The 18,797-nt window shown below is 39.4% G+C and overlaps 1 protein-coding gene across 3 annotated transcripts in view; it reads right to left on the bottom strand.

Moving 5' to 3' along the window:
* asic1c (acid-sensing (proton-gated) ion channel 1c) overlaps positions 1-13,435 on the bottom strand; it is an 84,788-nt gene extending 71,353 nt beyond the window's left edge. For 2 of the 3 annotated variants that reach the window (XM_062404107.1, XM_062404106.1), the window contains exon 1: positions 11,970-13,435. In XM_062404107.1, coding sequence (XP_062260091.1) covers positions 11,970-12,524 — 555 coding nt within the window. In that variant the 5' untranslated portion in view covers positions 12,525-13,435. The remainder of the gene's footprint in view (positions 1-11,969) is intronic. The other variant, XM_062404104.1, reaches the window with a different exon arrangement.
* Positions 13,436-18,797: the final 5,362 nt, after the last annotated feature.

Genomic DNA, 18,797 nt, shown 5'->3' with positions numbered 1-18,797 from the left:
AGAAGAATTTTTTCATCTTCATTAAGAGGAAAAAAAACACATATGTCTATTACTAATAATAAATCATATAAATAATCTATTTATCATAATTCTCTGTTTATTATCACTCCAACACTTGTGTCAGTGGAATGATTTTAACCAAACTGGAGCAGTGCTACCGTAAACTAGGCTTGTACAACACAGAGGGACATGTTGACAATTTGTCCGTCATATAAATTAATCAAGTCTTGGTGAAGAAAAATGAACCACCATGGCGCGTGAATGCAAATGAGTTAAGCACCGCAGTCCTATTTTTGATGGTTCGACGCAGGTCACAATCAAGGTAATTCCAAGTGAAATTATTTTCCAGCACAACTCTGTCTGTGCGATTAGTGGCACGATGGACTTAAATGTAAGGGACTAAAGGCGTCGCCTGTTTTCAAGCTCTGGGGCAGATTTAGTTGAAATTAATAAACGTTCTGAACATGCAGGGGGGCAGAATCCATTTATTCAGACACATATTCATTTGGGCTTCCTCGTTGTGCTGCTGTACGTTAATGGAAAAAAGCGCTCATGCAAACAGAAGGTAAAATGCTTATCATGTCCAAGCAACACCAAAGAAATATAGCGGTACTTGTTTTATAAAAGCAACATATTTTTGTATTTATTTTTCGATACTTGCAAGTCAAGAACATTAATCAAACTAGGTTGGCATTTTCTTCCAGTATTAGGTTTTCAGTTTAAAATAATAAAAGCCTTGGGACAAGGGGTTTTATGAATTAATCACTCAGCTGAAACGTTGTCCGCTCCCATATCGGAGTCTTCCCATCAGTTCAATGAATTCTCCACCGATCATGTTTGTGCTGAATCCGTAGCAATCCTGCCATCACTAATATTCACTTCACAATCTTTTTGAATTCACAGATGGGCAGAGCAAAAGGAAATGTTTTATTAGTCCGAACTAATGCTTTGAAACAGGAAGCAGTTCTGACCTCCCAGGGTCTGCCTCAAAACACAACCCCTGTCCGCGAATTTTCTTTACAAAGGCAGAAATGACAGATCAAAAATTCCCCTCAGAGAGATTTACAGTCTGTACCTAATGCATCACCCTCTGTCCTTGGACCTGCGTTCCAGATAATGAACCAATGAGATACTTATTGTGCCGTTCCCAGTGATTTAATGGAGATAAATGGTGACGTTTTGAAGAATGGAAGAATACACAATACAAAATACACTGAGGCTCCAATTTCCTGCTTGGTGCCAGATACAAATCAATAAAAAAATGTATTGACTTGGTGAAACTAGCTCTGGACATTCCCACAAATACCTTTTATCTGTGTATCTGTCCATCATTGGTTTTCTCCTGAGCCACTCTGCTAGGAATATGAGTTTTAGTTTTTATGAATGGTGAGAGTGCTGCTATTGCTGTAGTTACCCTTGCTGTGGTAATCTGTGCAATGTTGATTGTCTAACACACATCCCTATTTCTGACCAAGGTCTGAAGCAGACCATAAAGAGTTCCAGTCTCTATAAAGATGGACAGCATGTCTCTACCTCGTTCCACAATCCAGAAATGAAGGCAAAATATATATATATATATATATATATCTGCAGTCACAGTCACTTTAGCGAGGTCTCGAAAAATACGTTCGACCAATCGTGAGTCAGTCTTAGCATGTATTGCTTCAAATAACCACTTAAAACCCAACTAAGTAGACATGTTTCCTCTTGGAAAATACATCAATGAGAACGAAAACTACATGAAATATATTTAACATGTACTTTGATCCATGTCCCATCAACTAACATGGAGGAGCAAAGATTTAAATCTATACTACAGCCAGACACCAGGTGGCAATCAAGATGCTTTGGCTTCACTTTAGGGGACCTGTAATGTCGACCATCTTTATCTATTATCTTTATTTATTAAACAGTCTATGGTCACAGCAACAAATAAAAGTCAGAACAAAACTTTACTTTCATTGTCATTATATGAAAAATTATAATGCAGTAGCTGATCCTCATCATGCACATGATAAATCCCATCAGGAATTGCTTTTTGCAAACTAACTTTTAATTACTGCAAGCAGCAGTCCCTATAGGGATCCTTTAAGGACAAACCAGGAGACCTCACCATTTGGCTGCGGCAGCAGTCAGCTGTAATGACTAATTTTGTTATCTGCTGATTATAAATATGAGTGGTGACATAAGGCAATCTCAGGCAGAAATTAGGCCATTGGAGACGCACTGACTGGAATTTAGACGAGAGGAGAAACTTTAGTTTGAGGGAAAATGGCAAAGGATGAAGTCAAGTTGAACAGTTTCAGCTTTCCGCAAATTGAACCTTAACTCAGTCAAAAATATGTGAAACCATGCAAAATAATTACTGCTGGGTTATAAGACAGAAGGTGTCATGTTCATATGAACTATCAGTCTCTGCAAAAACTGTTGTTTAAATAATGCAGATTTATTGTTTATCAGATATAAATATTCAAATGTGGGTTAGGGTTAGGGTTAGGGTTAGGGTTAGTCTGGGGCATGCTAAACCAAACTTAACATTTCTAACCAGCAAGCTTTTATAAGTCTGGATCACAAATAATTATTGATAAAATAACGAAGCCTGAAATATTTACACTCATGACCTTTAATTTCTTCTCAACTCTGGTGTATTACACCGATGTTTTACTTTCAAAGTGCTTCAGGCTGCAGTCACAAACTTCCCTGAACTATTACCTCTGTCGCGGAAGTTTTTGACGTTTGTTTGTTGAGTTGGGTTTTAGCAGGATAACGTAAAAACTTCTGAACTGAGGTATGCACTGTCATTCTAGTTTCACCTGTAGTCAGTATTGTAGTGGTGTCGTGGTAAGTGGATACACTCTCTGGTTAATTTGTGTGGCCTTGGATGATAAGCCTGCTAGCAGTGTTATATATTTATGTGATAACCTTGTACAAAGCTTGAAATTGATGGATCGATAGCACAAGAAGGGACATTGGTCTTTCACCTCATCCTGAAGAACATACTTTTGCCTCAGCTTGGATGGAGACACTGTCTTAAATGCTAAAATCAATGAATGCCATAGGTTAGTTATACCAAAAGATCCAACGTGATTGGTGGCAGCATTTCACTACAAGAGGAAAAATCATATACATTTCTAGCTTTGAAACACAAAAATCTCCCTTCACAGTTTATGCAATATACAAATACAAATACAATATACAGCACCACTACACTCATGCCTGTGTTCAAGCTGAACCTTAATGAACTCTATTCCTCAAATATAATGCCATCTTATTTTTCACTTAGATACTTTCTTTTTCCAAGGTATCATGCATTTATTTTTAGATCAGGTTTGATGAATGGAAAAGAAATTATGGCAGAGAAAAACAGGCTCTCACCATTGTTTACTACACATGCAGCGATCACTCTCTATACATCTTTGTCATGCTCTAAGGAATGGGCCTCAGCTATGTTTCCCCCGTTTCAATTTAAAAATCCTGCGAGCATCTGCCCACTTACACGTATGACGCAGAAAGCAGAAAAAAAACAGTGGGTCTCTTTCCTGCGGCAAAGAGCAGGCCTTTTCGTTAATTTATAATGCATATACTTATCATTTCAAATGTACTACACTATTGTAACATTGGAAACATTATGGAGATCATTGTAGTTAGTACATTCAGACAGTGGAAGCTCTCTGGGTCACACCAGGCTCTTCTTGATGCTGCAGGGAGCACTCTGGGCTCTCTGTCACCTGACAGTGAAGCTGTGGGGTGCACTGTGGTCTCTCTCTCTCATCTGAAGCTAACACTGCTGGGGTGTCTCCCTCATCTGGAATGTATTCTTCCTGTCGATCACTGTCTTTACAACCAGGAAGGTCTGATTTATCCTTGTCAATCCTGCGTTGCTGCCTAAGTCCTCCTCACTGGCTCTGTGAGGCAGTGTGCCAGTTACATTTTTATTATAGCCTGCATTCTTATTCATGAAATATTTTGTATTTATGACTGTTTCTAGGTATCCTGATCCCCCCCTCGCTGTAGCTCTATTTTAACTCACCTATTGTTGTGCCACATTACAAGGACACATTCCCTGTAGGTGAAGTGAAAACCCTGATAAAGTAAAAAGACAACGTATGTACGGATTCTGAAAACAAAATATCTCCATATATGGTATAGGCTAAGGACCTATTGAAGAAAAAAAAAAGGCTTAAACACAGTTTTCTGTTTATCTTGCCAACACTGTACATATCTGTCTAAACTATTGCAATCATTTCCCCAGTAGCACATGGTGGTATGGTTAGAATACATCCTCTGAGCAGTGCTACTGGGCCTGGGGGCAGATTGGACGGTACAGTGACTCCCCACCGGAACGTGATGAGACCACCGGTAAGGAGCTGGCTGGTTCGCATGGCTTCAGTAGAGGAAAGATAGTGATGGAAATTGAAGCAAAAACGAAAGTAAAGACTTAGAGGATTGGATACAGAAGGCTCATCAAACAATATACGAATATCTGACCAAAAAGATCTCTATGATATGACCACGTTTTACCGAATATATTTGATTGGTGCTGACCCCCCCCCCCCCCCCCTTAGCATTGTAATTCGGTGAATATACATCAACAAATTACAAAGTTAAAAGAAATTTGAAGTTGCCTTCTATGAAAACATATAGAGACTGGTCCTGGATTTTTCATTAAAAAAAATGTATTGCACCCGAGCTGTATTTGTAGTATACATTTATCTTGCTGCCCATGCTCTCCTGCCCCCCCCCCCCCCCCCATCTCCCTCTGCGCCTAAGTTTTCTGCTACATTCTTCTCACAACTTATCACCTCTAGAAAAACTCATGTAACATTATCCAGTGGAGCATCTTATTTTCTTCTTCCCTGACTCCCAATGTTGCTCCCGATTACAATGTTCACATATCAATTGCTGTTGTTGAGTGGCACAGTATGGATATATAAACTTATTATTTAAACTCAAACCGATCCGCTAAATAATGCAGATTAAAAGACTGTACTTGGTACTGGGAACAGGTTTTATTGTTCCACAGCCTATGAATACATTTAACAATAGGTTCGCACACTAGCTGCTGGAGCCGTCTGTGGATTTGTTGTTTTAACACTGCTAAATTTCATGGTAATTAGCTTTGTGAAGTGTTTTTAGATGGTCTCTGAAATTATGATGTAAATGTTCACTAGGCTCCAGTGTCAGGGGTAAAGGTAATCTTGATTAATCCACTCATACAGAACATCTGTTTGTCTCCCAATGTGGTACGAAGATATAAAAACAGAAGTTTGAGCTTGTGAATCAGTAAGACCGTGACCTACCTTGGATTTTGGCAGCCAACAACAATATTAAGGTTTAAGAAAAAGTCCTAACAACAACGCACGATGAAGGCTTTGTAGGAAAGAGCTACAGACTCCAAAAATAATATTATGCGTTTTATGACAGTAAGTATTGACAAAGGTAATGCAAACACTATATGAGCATACATTGGAGTGAGCGGCTGTGTGATTACATTACATTTTCATTTAGCTGACGCTTTTATCCAAAGCAACTTACAATAAGTGCATACAACCCCAAGGGTACAAACTCAGAACAACAAGAATCAAGAAAGTACAATTTTTTCAAAATAAAGCAAAACTACAAAGTGCTATAAGTACGTGCTATTTAAGTGCTACTAAATTATGAGTTTCAAATTTTATTCAAGGTATGCTCGGATAAAACAGGAACAAAACTTGTCGCAAATAAATATCATCGATACCAATGTGACATAAGTCATAAACATACCAATATAATTCTTTTGCATTGTGCAAGCAGTCAGGAAATTCCTCTGCCTAAGATTTTAAAAATGTCTAGCTTTTTATTAAGTCTTAAAACCTAAACCTAATATAAATAATAAGGTGATGTTTATAATGACGATTATTGATATTGACAGATATAACATTTTTATCTTGATATTATTTTTAACCATATCACGTAGCCCTTAGCCAGTCGCACAACTGCTAGTGAATGCAAATGATATCTGTCTCATACAGAATCAATGTGTGTGAAAATGTAATGAAGCATACTCTTATAATTGATTTAAAAACTAGTTTGAAATTTAAGATTGAAATTATAATTATTTAAAAATGTTAATACATCAATTTTATAAAGGGAACTACTTTATATACTTTGGTGGAAATATGCACCTGTGCAGTTATTATTTAAATTTCTGGAAAGTCAATATGTCCTTGATGAGACAGTTTGATATTTATCAACTGAAACTTAACTGACACGACCATTTCTTTACAGGCTGTCTTGCAGATGATCATTATACCTATTAGGGCTGCACAATTAATCTAATTTTAATTGCAATCACGATTTTGTCTGCCACAATTAAATGAGCATGATCGTCAGCGATATTGACGTTTAAAATGCGTGCTCTGCTTCATATCAAATCAAGCGCTTCCTCAACTAACAGTAAGCCAACCACCAAGGGGAGACCGAGAGGGTCGGTGTCATGCACGCACCCTGCAGCGGCAGCCTCAAAAAAAGTTCTTCCTGCAGTCGACTCCGGTATAAGTAGGAGAAGAGAGAGAACAGAGATCAGACGGTTGCAGGTCACGTGTGAAAGGTAATGTCAGGAGCAGAAGACGAGGAGGTAGTCCCTCGAAAAGGATCATCATCCGTTGTCTGGGAGTTTTTTGGATTGAGGGCAAGCGATGTTAACCAGGAACAAATCATATGCACCGAGTACATTAGAGTTGTGTCTGCGCCGCATAGCAATACAACTTACTTGTTCAACCACCTGAAAAATCACCACAAACCACAGTACGACGAATGCATTAAGGCCAAAGCTAAAGTTACCAACTGAATCTCGGTCTATGTCTGACGCAAACCCAGAAAACCATAACAGCGACCCTGCATAGCGCGACAGCGTATCCATCCACCTCCCAAAGACACGCTGAAATAACCGATCTAATCGCATTTCATTTGGCCAAAGACATGTGTCCAATAAATGTGCGCAATGAAGGCTTCAAAAAATGGTCAAGACACTAGACGAGAGATTTGTGATCCCCTCGCGCAATTATTTCTCCAAACAGGCATTACCTGCTCTTTATGAAAAACGTTGGGGGGAAATACATAAGAACCATAGAAGTTTTATTTTGATGCACATTAGCTGGAATGTAGCACAACATGTAGGTGAAAGCAGTTCTGTGTTGATTAAATTTTGGGTAAAAAGAGTTGATACTATTTTATTTATACTTTCCTTCTACGAGATGCACTGTGATAAGGACCTATACTGATGCAAAGATTTGTACATTAGCCAGATGTAGCACAAAAATGGAAGTGGAAGCAGTGTTCTTGTTCATTTAAACATGAAAGTGCAATAAAAAAATTCCCTAAAATGAATGAATAATCGTGATAAATAATCGTGATCGCAATATTGATCATGATTATTTATCACGATCATGAATTTTGATTATGATTTTGGCCATAATCGTGCAGCCCTAATACCTATTATTAAAAATAATCTGTATCACCGTCTGCTGAACTGTGATTTACTCCGCCAATTCAGCTGCTGCAGTAATGTAAACAAATGGATCTGCTTGACAAACAATAAAATGATGCGTCATAAAATTACCTGAAGCATGTTTTACTGCACTCTATTGCAAATCAGCCAACATATACAAACACTGCTGACATACAGTGGCTGTGACGAGCCAACAATATCATGGCCTCAGAAATATATTGGCCAGATTATCATGACGGGGCTGTATGTTATAACGCAAATGTCAGATTCAGCTGATGTGGACATTCTCTGCAATGTGAGAATACAACAGGATTAGGACTGAAAATTCACCACAAGCGAGTGGTTGGTTGGTTGTAACACCCGACACATGAAAAAAGGCAAAAAGAATATGAATATCTTGGGATGAAAAAGGTGTTGTACACATTGACATCAAAGAAGAAGATGTCATCTTAGAGAACAATGATCAAGAGATATTAGAGATGAGGTCAAATGGTGTTGATGTGTTTTTTACTAAAACCTGTGATTTCCACAGCGGATGTTGTAGGTTATGCTCCACCCAGACGCCCCCCCCTCACCTAAATAATCTGGCAATTGGTTGTTTTTAATTTTAACCAGACAATCTTATCCTGCGTTCTGAATATATGAAAGGATAAGTTGGCACATTGTCCAGACCCAACAGAAAAAGTCTGTAGAAATTTCTGTAGAAAATTGGACATTTCCACAGTTCATGCCTGATAACGGCTATTGTGTCAGTCTGTGTCGTCTCCGCTGTAGCTCCGTCTCATCCCCTTGGCACCTGCTGTCATCTGGATGATGAGATGAAAGACAACTCACGTCTTAGACAGAGGTTCAGCAGAATGTGATGATGAATGCTGATTTTATACACTCTGTAAGAAATGGACAGAAATGTAGCCCAGGGGGATGTGTGACCTGTCAAGGCTTAAGAATAGAGCACTGTATCTGAACTATCAGATTATGATAATCAACCTCTTGTTCACTTGCTGTGGTCTATCATTGACCGAGGTGCCATTTATATACAGTGTTAGTCATATAGGCTATCATGCTGTCTATCAGAGGCACAGTGTGTAGGAATCATATGTCATATGACAGGGAACACCAAATACCACCTCAACAACAGTAATACAACCAACTAAGTGTAATTAATCTATTCATGTCGATATGCCTCCATATACATATTACGTTTGCCAAGGAGGTAATGTTTTCATCTGCTTTTGTTTGTCTGTGAGCAGCATTACACAAAAACTACTGGACAGATTACAACGGAACATGGTGGAAGGATATTAGGTCAGGGGGAGAATCCACTTAATTGAGATTTTACCAACTTCTCAATATTTTTTTCATGGATATTCAAATTTGGTTCAGCTTGATTGAAATTAAGGAGACTGTTGGGACTGGACTGAAGTCTTTCTACTTGCTGATATAGTGCCAACATGTCAAAATCCAAATCTGTTTCATCCTACTACAAGTCTTTAAATAGAAAAATCCTTAGTGGAGGTTTCAGGATTACCAATGTAATAAGGAGGGAAAGGGACCAAAGATTTGAACTTTGTTTCACTTCAGACTCTTCATCAAAGAGACTCTGTTTAATGGGTTTCATTATTCTGAAGAGTAAGCTCACTGCGGAAGTATTTTAAGCACAGGAATCAGTCATCTGGTCATTTAAGGTCCAGAATATTATAAAAAGATAAATACTAAACTGGCTGCTGGTACTGATGCCAGTGTCTGAAAACTGTATTTTAAATTTCAACTGGTGGTACAAAAATATAACTTGCAGAGGCCACAAAAAAAACTGTATTTTTCATGATACTAATAATAAACATATGCCCCATAAAGTCATTAAAATGGATTCAAATGTTTAATGGCATCAGAAAAAAAATTGCCAGTCTCCCCTTGCCCAACCACCCATTACAATGCAAAACGTTCTGAATGCTTTTGTTTCTCAACTGCATCATAACCCAGACTTAATGGAATTCTTCCTTCATTTATTCAAGGTCAAAGCTCATCACTCCCTCAGTCCTTTGCATTGTAAATCATCCTCTCAACATATCTGTGTGGGAATTTGAATAATTGAACATTTCCTTTAGTCGTTTTCTAAAGATCAGTATTCTGGCGGTCAATACCGACTCTGTGTTTGGAGAGGAAAACAACATAAGCACGTATCGGTAGATAAAGTCAACCACATACAACCTGGTAAATTATATACGTGTCTTGAGTTCTAATAAACAGCAGCACATATAATTTTTTCCAATTCGAGCAGGTTATGAACTCAGTTACTGTTTTTGGTGAGCAAGCCACAGTGTTTGAAGTTAGTATGAGATTATTATCAGATACAGCACCAAACACTGCTACAGGGTTTGGCGTCCTGGCATTTGTCCAAGCCCTGACAAGCACATTTCTGCCCACTGGGCGCACAACACTGTGCGTTGTGGCACTGGTTTAACCACTCCATCCAAACCACTAAACCCAGTGACGGATGAGTAAGAACAAGAATGCTCAACTCTGTCTACAGCAACTCTTGGTCAGGTGAAAGGTCACAGTTTTTCTGGACCAACAAATTTGCCCAACAAAAAAAAACAACATACAGCATCACTAAGTTCATTCATTTCTTGCTGCAGGCTCGTTTGATGCAACCAAGCAATACGACATCAATAGCTTCCCTGGAATGATTTGTTTCTCAAGTTGCCCTTTACTGCTGCTTGGAAACAAACATGTAACAATACTTTTGAAGCAAATCGAAAAGGAATTAGATCAAAAAGTAAACCTTAAATTATTGTTTAGGGCAGCTTTGAATAATTCTGAATATTGTAGAGTCAGTCACTCAGAACTGAAAGCATTTCTTTCAGAGTTTATTAAAGATACAACAAAGATAAGAACTCCAACTTTTTAGTGTGGAGAGACTCCTTTGAGAGGTAAGTAAGTCAGGTGTTTCTCCACCATTTAAAGAGATGGGATATAGGACACAGACACAGCAAGATTAACCAATCATAATAAAATGCAGCCTTTTCGTTTTAATAAAATGTTACATACAAACAGAGACGAAGAGAGCTTTGCCTGCTGCTCTTAGAAGTGATCTTTCACTTGAATAAAATAGGTTAATAGTAATGAAAGCAATCAAAGTTGGTTCCTACACAAAAACACAGAGCACAGGACTGACAGGAAAACCCTTTGCAGCACCATCGTGATACACATACATTTCAGATAAACTACGATCAAGCGATGACAAGAGCAACATAATCACAAGAGCCATTAATTATTGTCCAAATTTAACTGTGGCACTTCATTTTTAAAGGTCTAAGAATGTTACTCTAAACGGATCCAAACACCACGAACACCAAATAGTGCCATCATTTACGTTAAGGCTTACATATATTCCCTGTTTTAAGAATATACAGCCACGCAGTATACATTATAATGCAGCAGCAGTAATTGGTTGTGTTGGGGTCTTTAAGAGGGTGTAACGTCTGATGTCACCTGGAACTACCTTTCTGCTCTATCCAATTTATTTTATTGCTTCAGAACAACTCATTAAATAACTGAGGGGATGGGTTCATGATGCTGTGTCTGTTTAAATTAATTGGTTATGTGTTAGCAACCACTATAAATGTCTTCATAGGATTTACGATTGACACATGTCAAAAACAATCTTTAGAGCTCAATGGGCATCATTCATACACTGTGCAGTCAATGAAGACTGTCTGTATGCTTGTTAGATAGTGACATGGCGCGTACACAGAGCTTTCAATCTTGTTTCGACTTTAAAATGCACAACGGACATTACTCTGTTTCTAGTGTTTGGTAAGAAATTAATTTTCCACAATAAAATGTAGAGCATGATGGATATTTAAAAGATTAGCATAAACAATGGGTGAGAGTAAGGACAGGAGACAGTGCAGTGACACCATCATCGTGACAAAGCTGTAATCAGTTAGCAACCTCAATTTGAACTATGTTACAGAAGCTTCTGAAAGATTTGCCAAAACAAAGACTTGTGTGCATGATTAAACTATCCATTGGACCTCAGTGTTTCATCTAGATAGAAGGACACACACACACACACACAAATAATGTCCTTCTTTCTGGCAGTCAAGCAGCTCCAGATCACTAAGCAAGTAAGTAATGGCAAAAAAAAGGGATCAACTTTGCTGCATTTCATCTCAGGACCTTACCCTTATCTCAAGTTTTGTTCACTACTTACTCTCAGCACAGCACAAGCATGGACAAAAGCGCACAATGCAACAGAACCAACAATCAGCTGTTCTAACTGCTGACAACACTAAGACTTTCAGAAATAACCACAGCGTTAACACTGGACTTAGTACCTGCTGCATTAAAGCCAGGCGGCTGTTTAAAAAATATTGCACATGCAGCATTAAATCATGTAAGATCATGTGAACATAAACGACAAAGACAGACACACTATGCAGAATTACAGCATGTTAAGATGAGAAGGATAACTTACTGTGCTGAAATTCACGGGGTAGCAATCCTCTCCTCGAAAGGTGCACTGCAGTAGCATCTCACCGATGTCATGACCTGTGCGGTTGTAGAAATCAGTCATGTTGAACAGTTTGGGCTTGAAGTTCTGAAAGTTGGCTTTATCCTTAAGGGCGGCCAGAACCTCGGGCTCAGCCAAGTGTGGGTTGGCTATCTGGTAGTTATTGTTGAGGAGGGCCAGCAGCTCTCCCACATGATAGAGGTCATTCTTGGAGATTTTGGAGAAGCGGAACTCGTTGAGGTTACAGAAGGTAACTGCCGGGAAGGTGAGGTTCGTCGCAGCCACCTCGTCCAGCTTGGTGACGTGAGGATACTCCAGGTAATAGGACACTCGATCCATGCAGACGATCATCAACAAGCCCAGAGAGCCCAGGAACGAAAGAGACCAAAGGAACCGGCGGAATGTCATGTGTCCATAGGCGAATATGTGACTCATGCCATGTAGGGTGGACATGTTAGCGAAAGCCTGCAGGTTTGAGGGCCTGGTGCTTTCAATGCTTTCCTCTGAGCTTCCCTTCATGGCTGTAGAGGGATGATCAACACTGTCTGTCCAAGAACTTCAGGTTAGTGACTTTGCTTAGCAACAGCAATAGCTGAATCCAACTGGCAGTGTTGGTTTGCCACGCTGCTTCTTTATTCCCTAAAGGAGGTGGTAATGGTGTGAATAAATAGCTACCTTAAAATGGTTGTCAGTCTGTGTAACAGTTTTCTTTTCATCACCATTCACCTTCCAGAGGTTGTCAGCGGCTCCCGTAGTCCCAGGTCCCCCTCTTTTCTTTCAGGCGGCTTTTTTATCTCCAAAGCTGTCTCGCGCACTCTCCGCTCAGCTGTCCTTTGTAGCAGCACCAAACACAATGACAGCTCCAGAAACACCCACTTCTACCAAAACGCAATGCCTCCTGATTCCTGAGTGGTGTGAAAAGGGACAAGAAAACAAGAGACAAGAGAAGAGAGAAGAACAGAGGGAACAGCAGACGTGAGGATAGAGGCGACAGATGAGGGGGGAGACCGCAATGAAAAGGGCTAGCGTTTTGAGAGTGGTGCTAAGCCTAAGCACTCAATGGGACCCTTCCTCCTCCAATCGGAGAGAATGCCTCTACATCGCTGTGATAATGGGATGCAATGGTTTTGTGAATGGAGGTAATAAAGAGAGAAACGGCTCACTGGTCTCTTGCTGGCACCTTCCTTTTTGTCTCGTGTCTCTTTTGCTCTTCCCTTTTCTTCCAGAAAGGAAAATGAGAGGGTCACGGACCTCCGACCAACCCACCACTGTGCATGACAACCGGCGTTCGCAGCTTCCACGGGTCCCACTTCCTTATTTGCACAGATCCTCAGTTAATAGGGGAGACCACCTCTTGATGGTTAATGTCCACCCCCCACCAGCATAACCACTAAAGCCGCTTGCAGACCTCCAGCTTTAGCCCTGTTAACGTACAGATTTATATTCTGCCGTGTGGAGCCTTTCACTCTCTTTCTCGCTTCCTCTCTCTCTCTCTCTCTCTCTCCCACCACTCCCCCATTTCTTGCTCTCTCTCTCGCTCTTTCAGTCTCCCTCTCTCCTCTTTAGTAGTCAGGATCCATCCCACTGCTGAATGGCTGCTTTGCTTGTGTGTCTGTGCTCACAGGCGAAGTCTCTCAATCTGGACACCACCTTCACCGTGTTATTATTCTCTCATCGCTCCTACAGCCTCTGCCGTCTTGTGTGCCCACATACAAGAAATGCCACAGGTTGCATGTTTATTGTGAGGACATAATGGAGTTCCAGATATTTCCACATTTGAACCATTTCATTAGAGAAATTAAAGAAAACAAATCTATATTACATTAATTCATTATTATTTTTCATGAATAAACCATCTGATTTCAGACCTGTATTTCTTGCATTTTCTTGTGACCACATATGTGAAATATTCAAAATGTTCCGTGGGTCCAAGTGATCACGCGTTCCTACGATATGATTGGCTGCATGTGTGAGAGCGTTTAAGGCTTGACCACTAATGGGGTTTGGGATTTCATTGGGGTTAAAAGTTCACCGCACCATTCTGAGAAACCTTTTCATTTCTCCCAGGACCAAACAAGATTATCACTCATTGGCAACCCGGGGACGTCTTATTATCATAACAATGGGGGGACTGATATGACCACAGCCCTTGAGGATTGAATCAATATTCTGTCCTAGTAACCAAGCACAGGGGCCATAGCAACCATTACCCACCACATGATAGAGGCTTGCAATTTGTAAAACTACAAATAAAAGATTTTATCCATAAACATCTGAGAAATGTCAAGCACACAATGCCAACATTCCCACAGTCAGGAGGCAATCTAAAAGATGTCCACTGGGGGAAATGCAATATGATGCCTGATGTGATTATTGGGACTATTGTGGTTTTCAATCCTCCTATAACAATATGTTTTACCTGAAAGGGAATGTTGGAACAGGTCCATCATAAAAATGTCTGAGGTTCTGCCATTTCAAAAAGTCAAGAGCCTGTTTTGTTTTGCTTCTTCCACCAAAATCAAGTAATTTAATTCACTATGATGACATCATGACACGTCAACTGTATCCAGTACCGCTCCGTGTCTAAGTGTCTCTGACTCAATTAAGATGTTTAAAGGCTGGCCTCTCCCCTCTTATACTTTAAAAATGTATTAAATTCAGCTGCGCTCCTTTGTATTCACAGGCTTGACTGATAATGTTTAATGTGCCAAAAAATAAATAAACACAGTGATGGATGACGCTCGGCCCATTTAACATAGGAGACCTTCAGTGGGTTTTTAATGTCTTCAGTCATAAATGGTGCCACATAAGTCAATGTGGTTTACTGTTACTGTAAATAACATGTGCAGGGACACTTAAGGGTATGTTGTTGACAAAACGCCTGAAAAACACACTGTGTACAAGTCGACAGTAGCAATCGTGTCTCATCTCCAGAGACTACACGAGTTTGACGGGTGTGGTGTATGTGCAGAGGGTTGATTCTTTCCTGTCTGTAAGGTTCAGTGTGTGGAATTTATTGACTTCTAGTGGTGAAGTTGCATGTTGCAGCTGAATAACCCTCACCTCACCCTCCCCTTTCAAAACATGAAAGAGAACCTGGGGTAGCCTTCAGTTGTCAAAGTATTTAAAATATAAAGAAAACAACAATTTAGATGGTCACACACTAGTGGAAACATAACTAGGATTACACTTTATTCTATTTCTCCCAATAGATCCCTTTTACCTAAATCTTATACGTTGGACCTTTAAAGTGTCCGTTATAGAGTCACGTGAGAGCTAAGGTTATTTCGATGAGAAAAATACGATTTCCTGTGACTGCAGTGATTTAAAACCCCAATAAAACTAGATTGTGATAAATAGATGAAATGGTCTACAGGGAAAAAAAACATTTATTCACATCTTGATAAATTATAGTGATTTTCTGTCACGGCCGTTGTATAAATCTGCATTTCACTTTCAATTTCGGTACACAGTGATAGAATGCAAATACTCTTCATGCAGCAATTATGTGCATGCTCTTTATATTTGCATAACATCCTGTGTAAAAGATTAGGAAACTTAAATTCCAAATTCATATTGGCTGGCATGCCTGTGGTTGCAGATTGCAGGATGAAAGTGGTGGACTTTTCAACAGTAATTGGCTTTCATGTGGATGGTAGAATGCACAGCATAATGCAGGGAATATAAATCAGGAGGGGTAACATTTGAGGCGCTGCTGAGCACTGCACTCTCTCTTTTTGGGCCCTTTGAATTAGATTTTTGACTAAGAGCTAATGTTCTGAGAATTTCCACAACTTAAACACATATGGCTTTTAGATTAGTCTGTTTCTTCTTCATTCTGCAATTACTCATGGTGGCAGCCCACCCTCAGGCAAGATATGTTTGCAAAAGCACATACTAGTTTAGGTTATGCAACAAAATGTATAGGATGTTTTTATCCAAACGCAGCTGAGACATGAGCGAGATGCTTCTGCTCACTCTGAAACACGACCTACCTCATACAGCACTAACTTATTTTTGCTAAACTTGAGATATTAAAGATCCAAAGAAACGGGCTATCTAGTAATCCACAAAACTATAATTGAGACACATGAAATAGAAATGTTTAGTTTAGACAGAATTTACTAATTGTGGTAAAAGACTGATGTATAAAATATTGACTGGGATCCTAAATATACTAACCCGATTTGAGTAATTTTAATGAAGTGAAAACAGAATTGCACAGTATAGCATTAATGTTGCTTCTCTCTCTACATGTGTTTCTTAATGATATTGGATTTTAACTATAGTGTTTAGCAACTGTGGTGTCCATGTTATGCAGATTTGTGAAAGAGCCACACAGGACTGATAACCCTGTTAGGAAACCTAACACAGCAGAAAAGCAATTGACATTTGTAAACACATACATCATGAAGTTAGAGGAGAAGCAGACAGCGCTCACTGGATGGAGCAGAGCCCAAATGAATGATTGTGAGCCAAAATTGTCAGGTTTGGCTCAAAAATATCATGAGGTGTCGATCTTACTCTGTGAAGTGCTTTGAGATAATGTTAGTTCTGATTTGGCGCAATACAGATAAAACTGAATTGAATTGACTCTTTATAACTACCCCAGCCTCCAGCCACAGTGTTTTCCAATATACAACATTCAGCACGAGCAGATTTAACAGTTCCTTTGAATTACAGGGGGAAATTATGATAATGTTTGACTAAATAAATAATCAAACAAGCACATTTTATTAACAAGCTTTTATGTTCGCAATAGTATTTGCTTGTTTGCATAGATGTTGACAAACTTTGTGTACAAGCCCATAACACAGCTTATGTATTTGGCAGATACGGAGTAATCACTGCAGGTATCAAGCTAAGCTTTTGCTATATCAAGCCACCAATCCCCCACACAAAAAACAACACACACACCTCATAGCCTTAAGCAATATGTGTTTATAAAAGGCTGTGATAAACAGATCAGCCAACATTTTTCTTTCTGTGGCTGTCACACAGACGTATCGAGGTAGCAGATGTGCACACACACTCACCTTTTCTTTCCCATCTTCTCTTCACAGATGAAACAGCCAAACAGCTCAAATCTGCCAGACAACAGAGAAGAAGATGGCCTTCACAATAAACTCAACCAATGGCTGCTATTCACAATGTCTGGCAGTTGCAGCAAACGACCTTGCATTAATGTTGTCTGAGATAAGGGCTTGTTCATTTGTAATGCATTGCTCAATATCTGCTGCGCACTTACGGGGGACAAAAAGTGAGAGGGACAGAACAAGTCTGAAACCCTGAACAAAGAAGTTGCAATCTACTACAAGGAGATTTGGCACCAATTACTCGCACAAATGGTTACACTGCTGTGTCATTGATCGACACAAACCTTCCCATTTCTCATCAAGACACACAGGAGAGGGTCTGTAAGGTGTTACAGGCCAAGTTTGTGATGCAAAAAACAAAAGACAAATAGTGTGTTTCTTCCCTGTTGTGCACTAAAAATGTTTGTGTTTCTATTGTGTGTGATACATGGCAAACATGTGTCTCTTTACACTGAGTTTTAAAAATAAAAGCACATTTTAGCAGTTGAGGTTTTCAATTCCAAGTCCGGTGTCATTTTAAACCAAGATATATTTTCATGATGAAACTGTTATTGCAAAGCTCCGGTGCTACAAGCTCTCAGGTGTTAGGGTCCTATCACAGCTGTCAATCTAGCTCCCACTCAACAGCCGGAAAAGCAAACTAGAGGCTGGTGTTGCTGCAACTTTCTCAAATTCACACATCCCGAGATTATTGCGTGGAAGCATCGCAAATAATGTATGCTCTGAGTGGCATGTTCAGAGCAGACACAACTGTGTTTATGCCCAATGCAAATACTTAATGGAGTATCAAAGGTAAAAGCATTTGCTTTAAGATAAAGTAACATTTATGGTCTAAATCGGTATATATCCTGGCATGTTTTTAAAATCAAGTCCATCAAAGCCTTGGGGTAATTGGTTATGCAGCAGTAAAAGAGATTTGTTAGCACACAAATAACGGGGGGAACATATTTGCTATTATACTAAAATTCTACAACATCACACGTTGAGTGCCTATTTACTTAGATGTTTAGATTAAAATCAGATGACAAAGGCCTGGAGCAGAAACATGTTTATCCTAATTATCAGCATGAAAATCTTAAACTGGTCAGGACGTTCGAAAACACAATAGTCCAAGGTCGAACGCAGTTCTAAGAGATGCACATACCACTACTAAATAAACAAATAGCCCCTTTTCCAAAATCAGATGCCATAACACATTAATTAAAACTGAAATATATTGTGTGGAACACACCAAGACAACAGATGCACCAGGACTGCGCAAACGCATATCTTGGGCTCACTTTTTCAAATATTGATAGAGTTATTGCAAAATGTGTATAAAATCTCAAGGATGTGTTGAGAATATTCCCAAATGATACTTTCTCGATAGTTCTAAATCACGATATGTAGCAGAATCCTTAAATAGAACAGTCAAATATTTAAAAAGATTAAAACAACAGGAATGTAACATGGTGATGTTCTATGTTCTTCAAGACCAGACATTAATATTGCAAATTCCCTAAACCCATCTGCATTTCCTGTGACAGCTCCACACTAAATCAGACTAAATGAACCTGGGGCTTTTGGGGCCTTTGTGCCGGGGATCCTGGAGGATGTGTCTGTTTTAATTCAGCCTCATAGTCCGTAGCAAACAGTTTTAATCGATATGGCCTCATGGTAAATTTATCAATCTGAAAACAGTGCAGTGTTACATCTT

The sequence above is a fragment of the Platichthys flesus genome, chromosome 14 (assembly GCF_949316205.1).
Source record: "Platichthys flesus chromosome 14, fPlaFle2.1, whole genome shotgun sequence".
NCBI lineage: Eukaryota > Metazoa > Chordata > Actinopteri > Pleuronectiformes > Pleuronectidae > Platichthys > Platichthys flesus.
The sequence above is the reverse complement of the archived record's forward strand: the minus strand, read 5'-3'. Positions and strand labels throughout refer to the sequence as shown.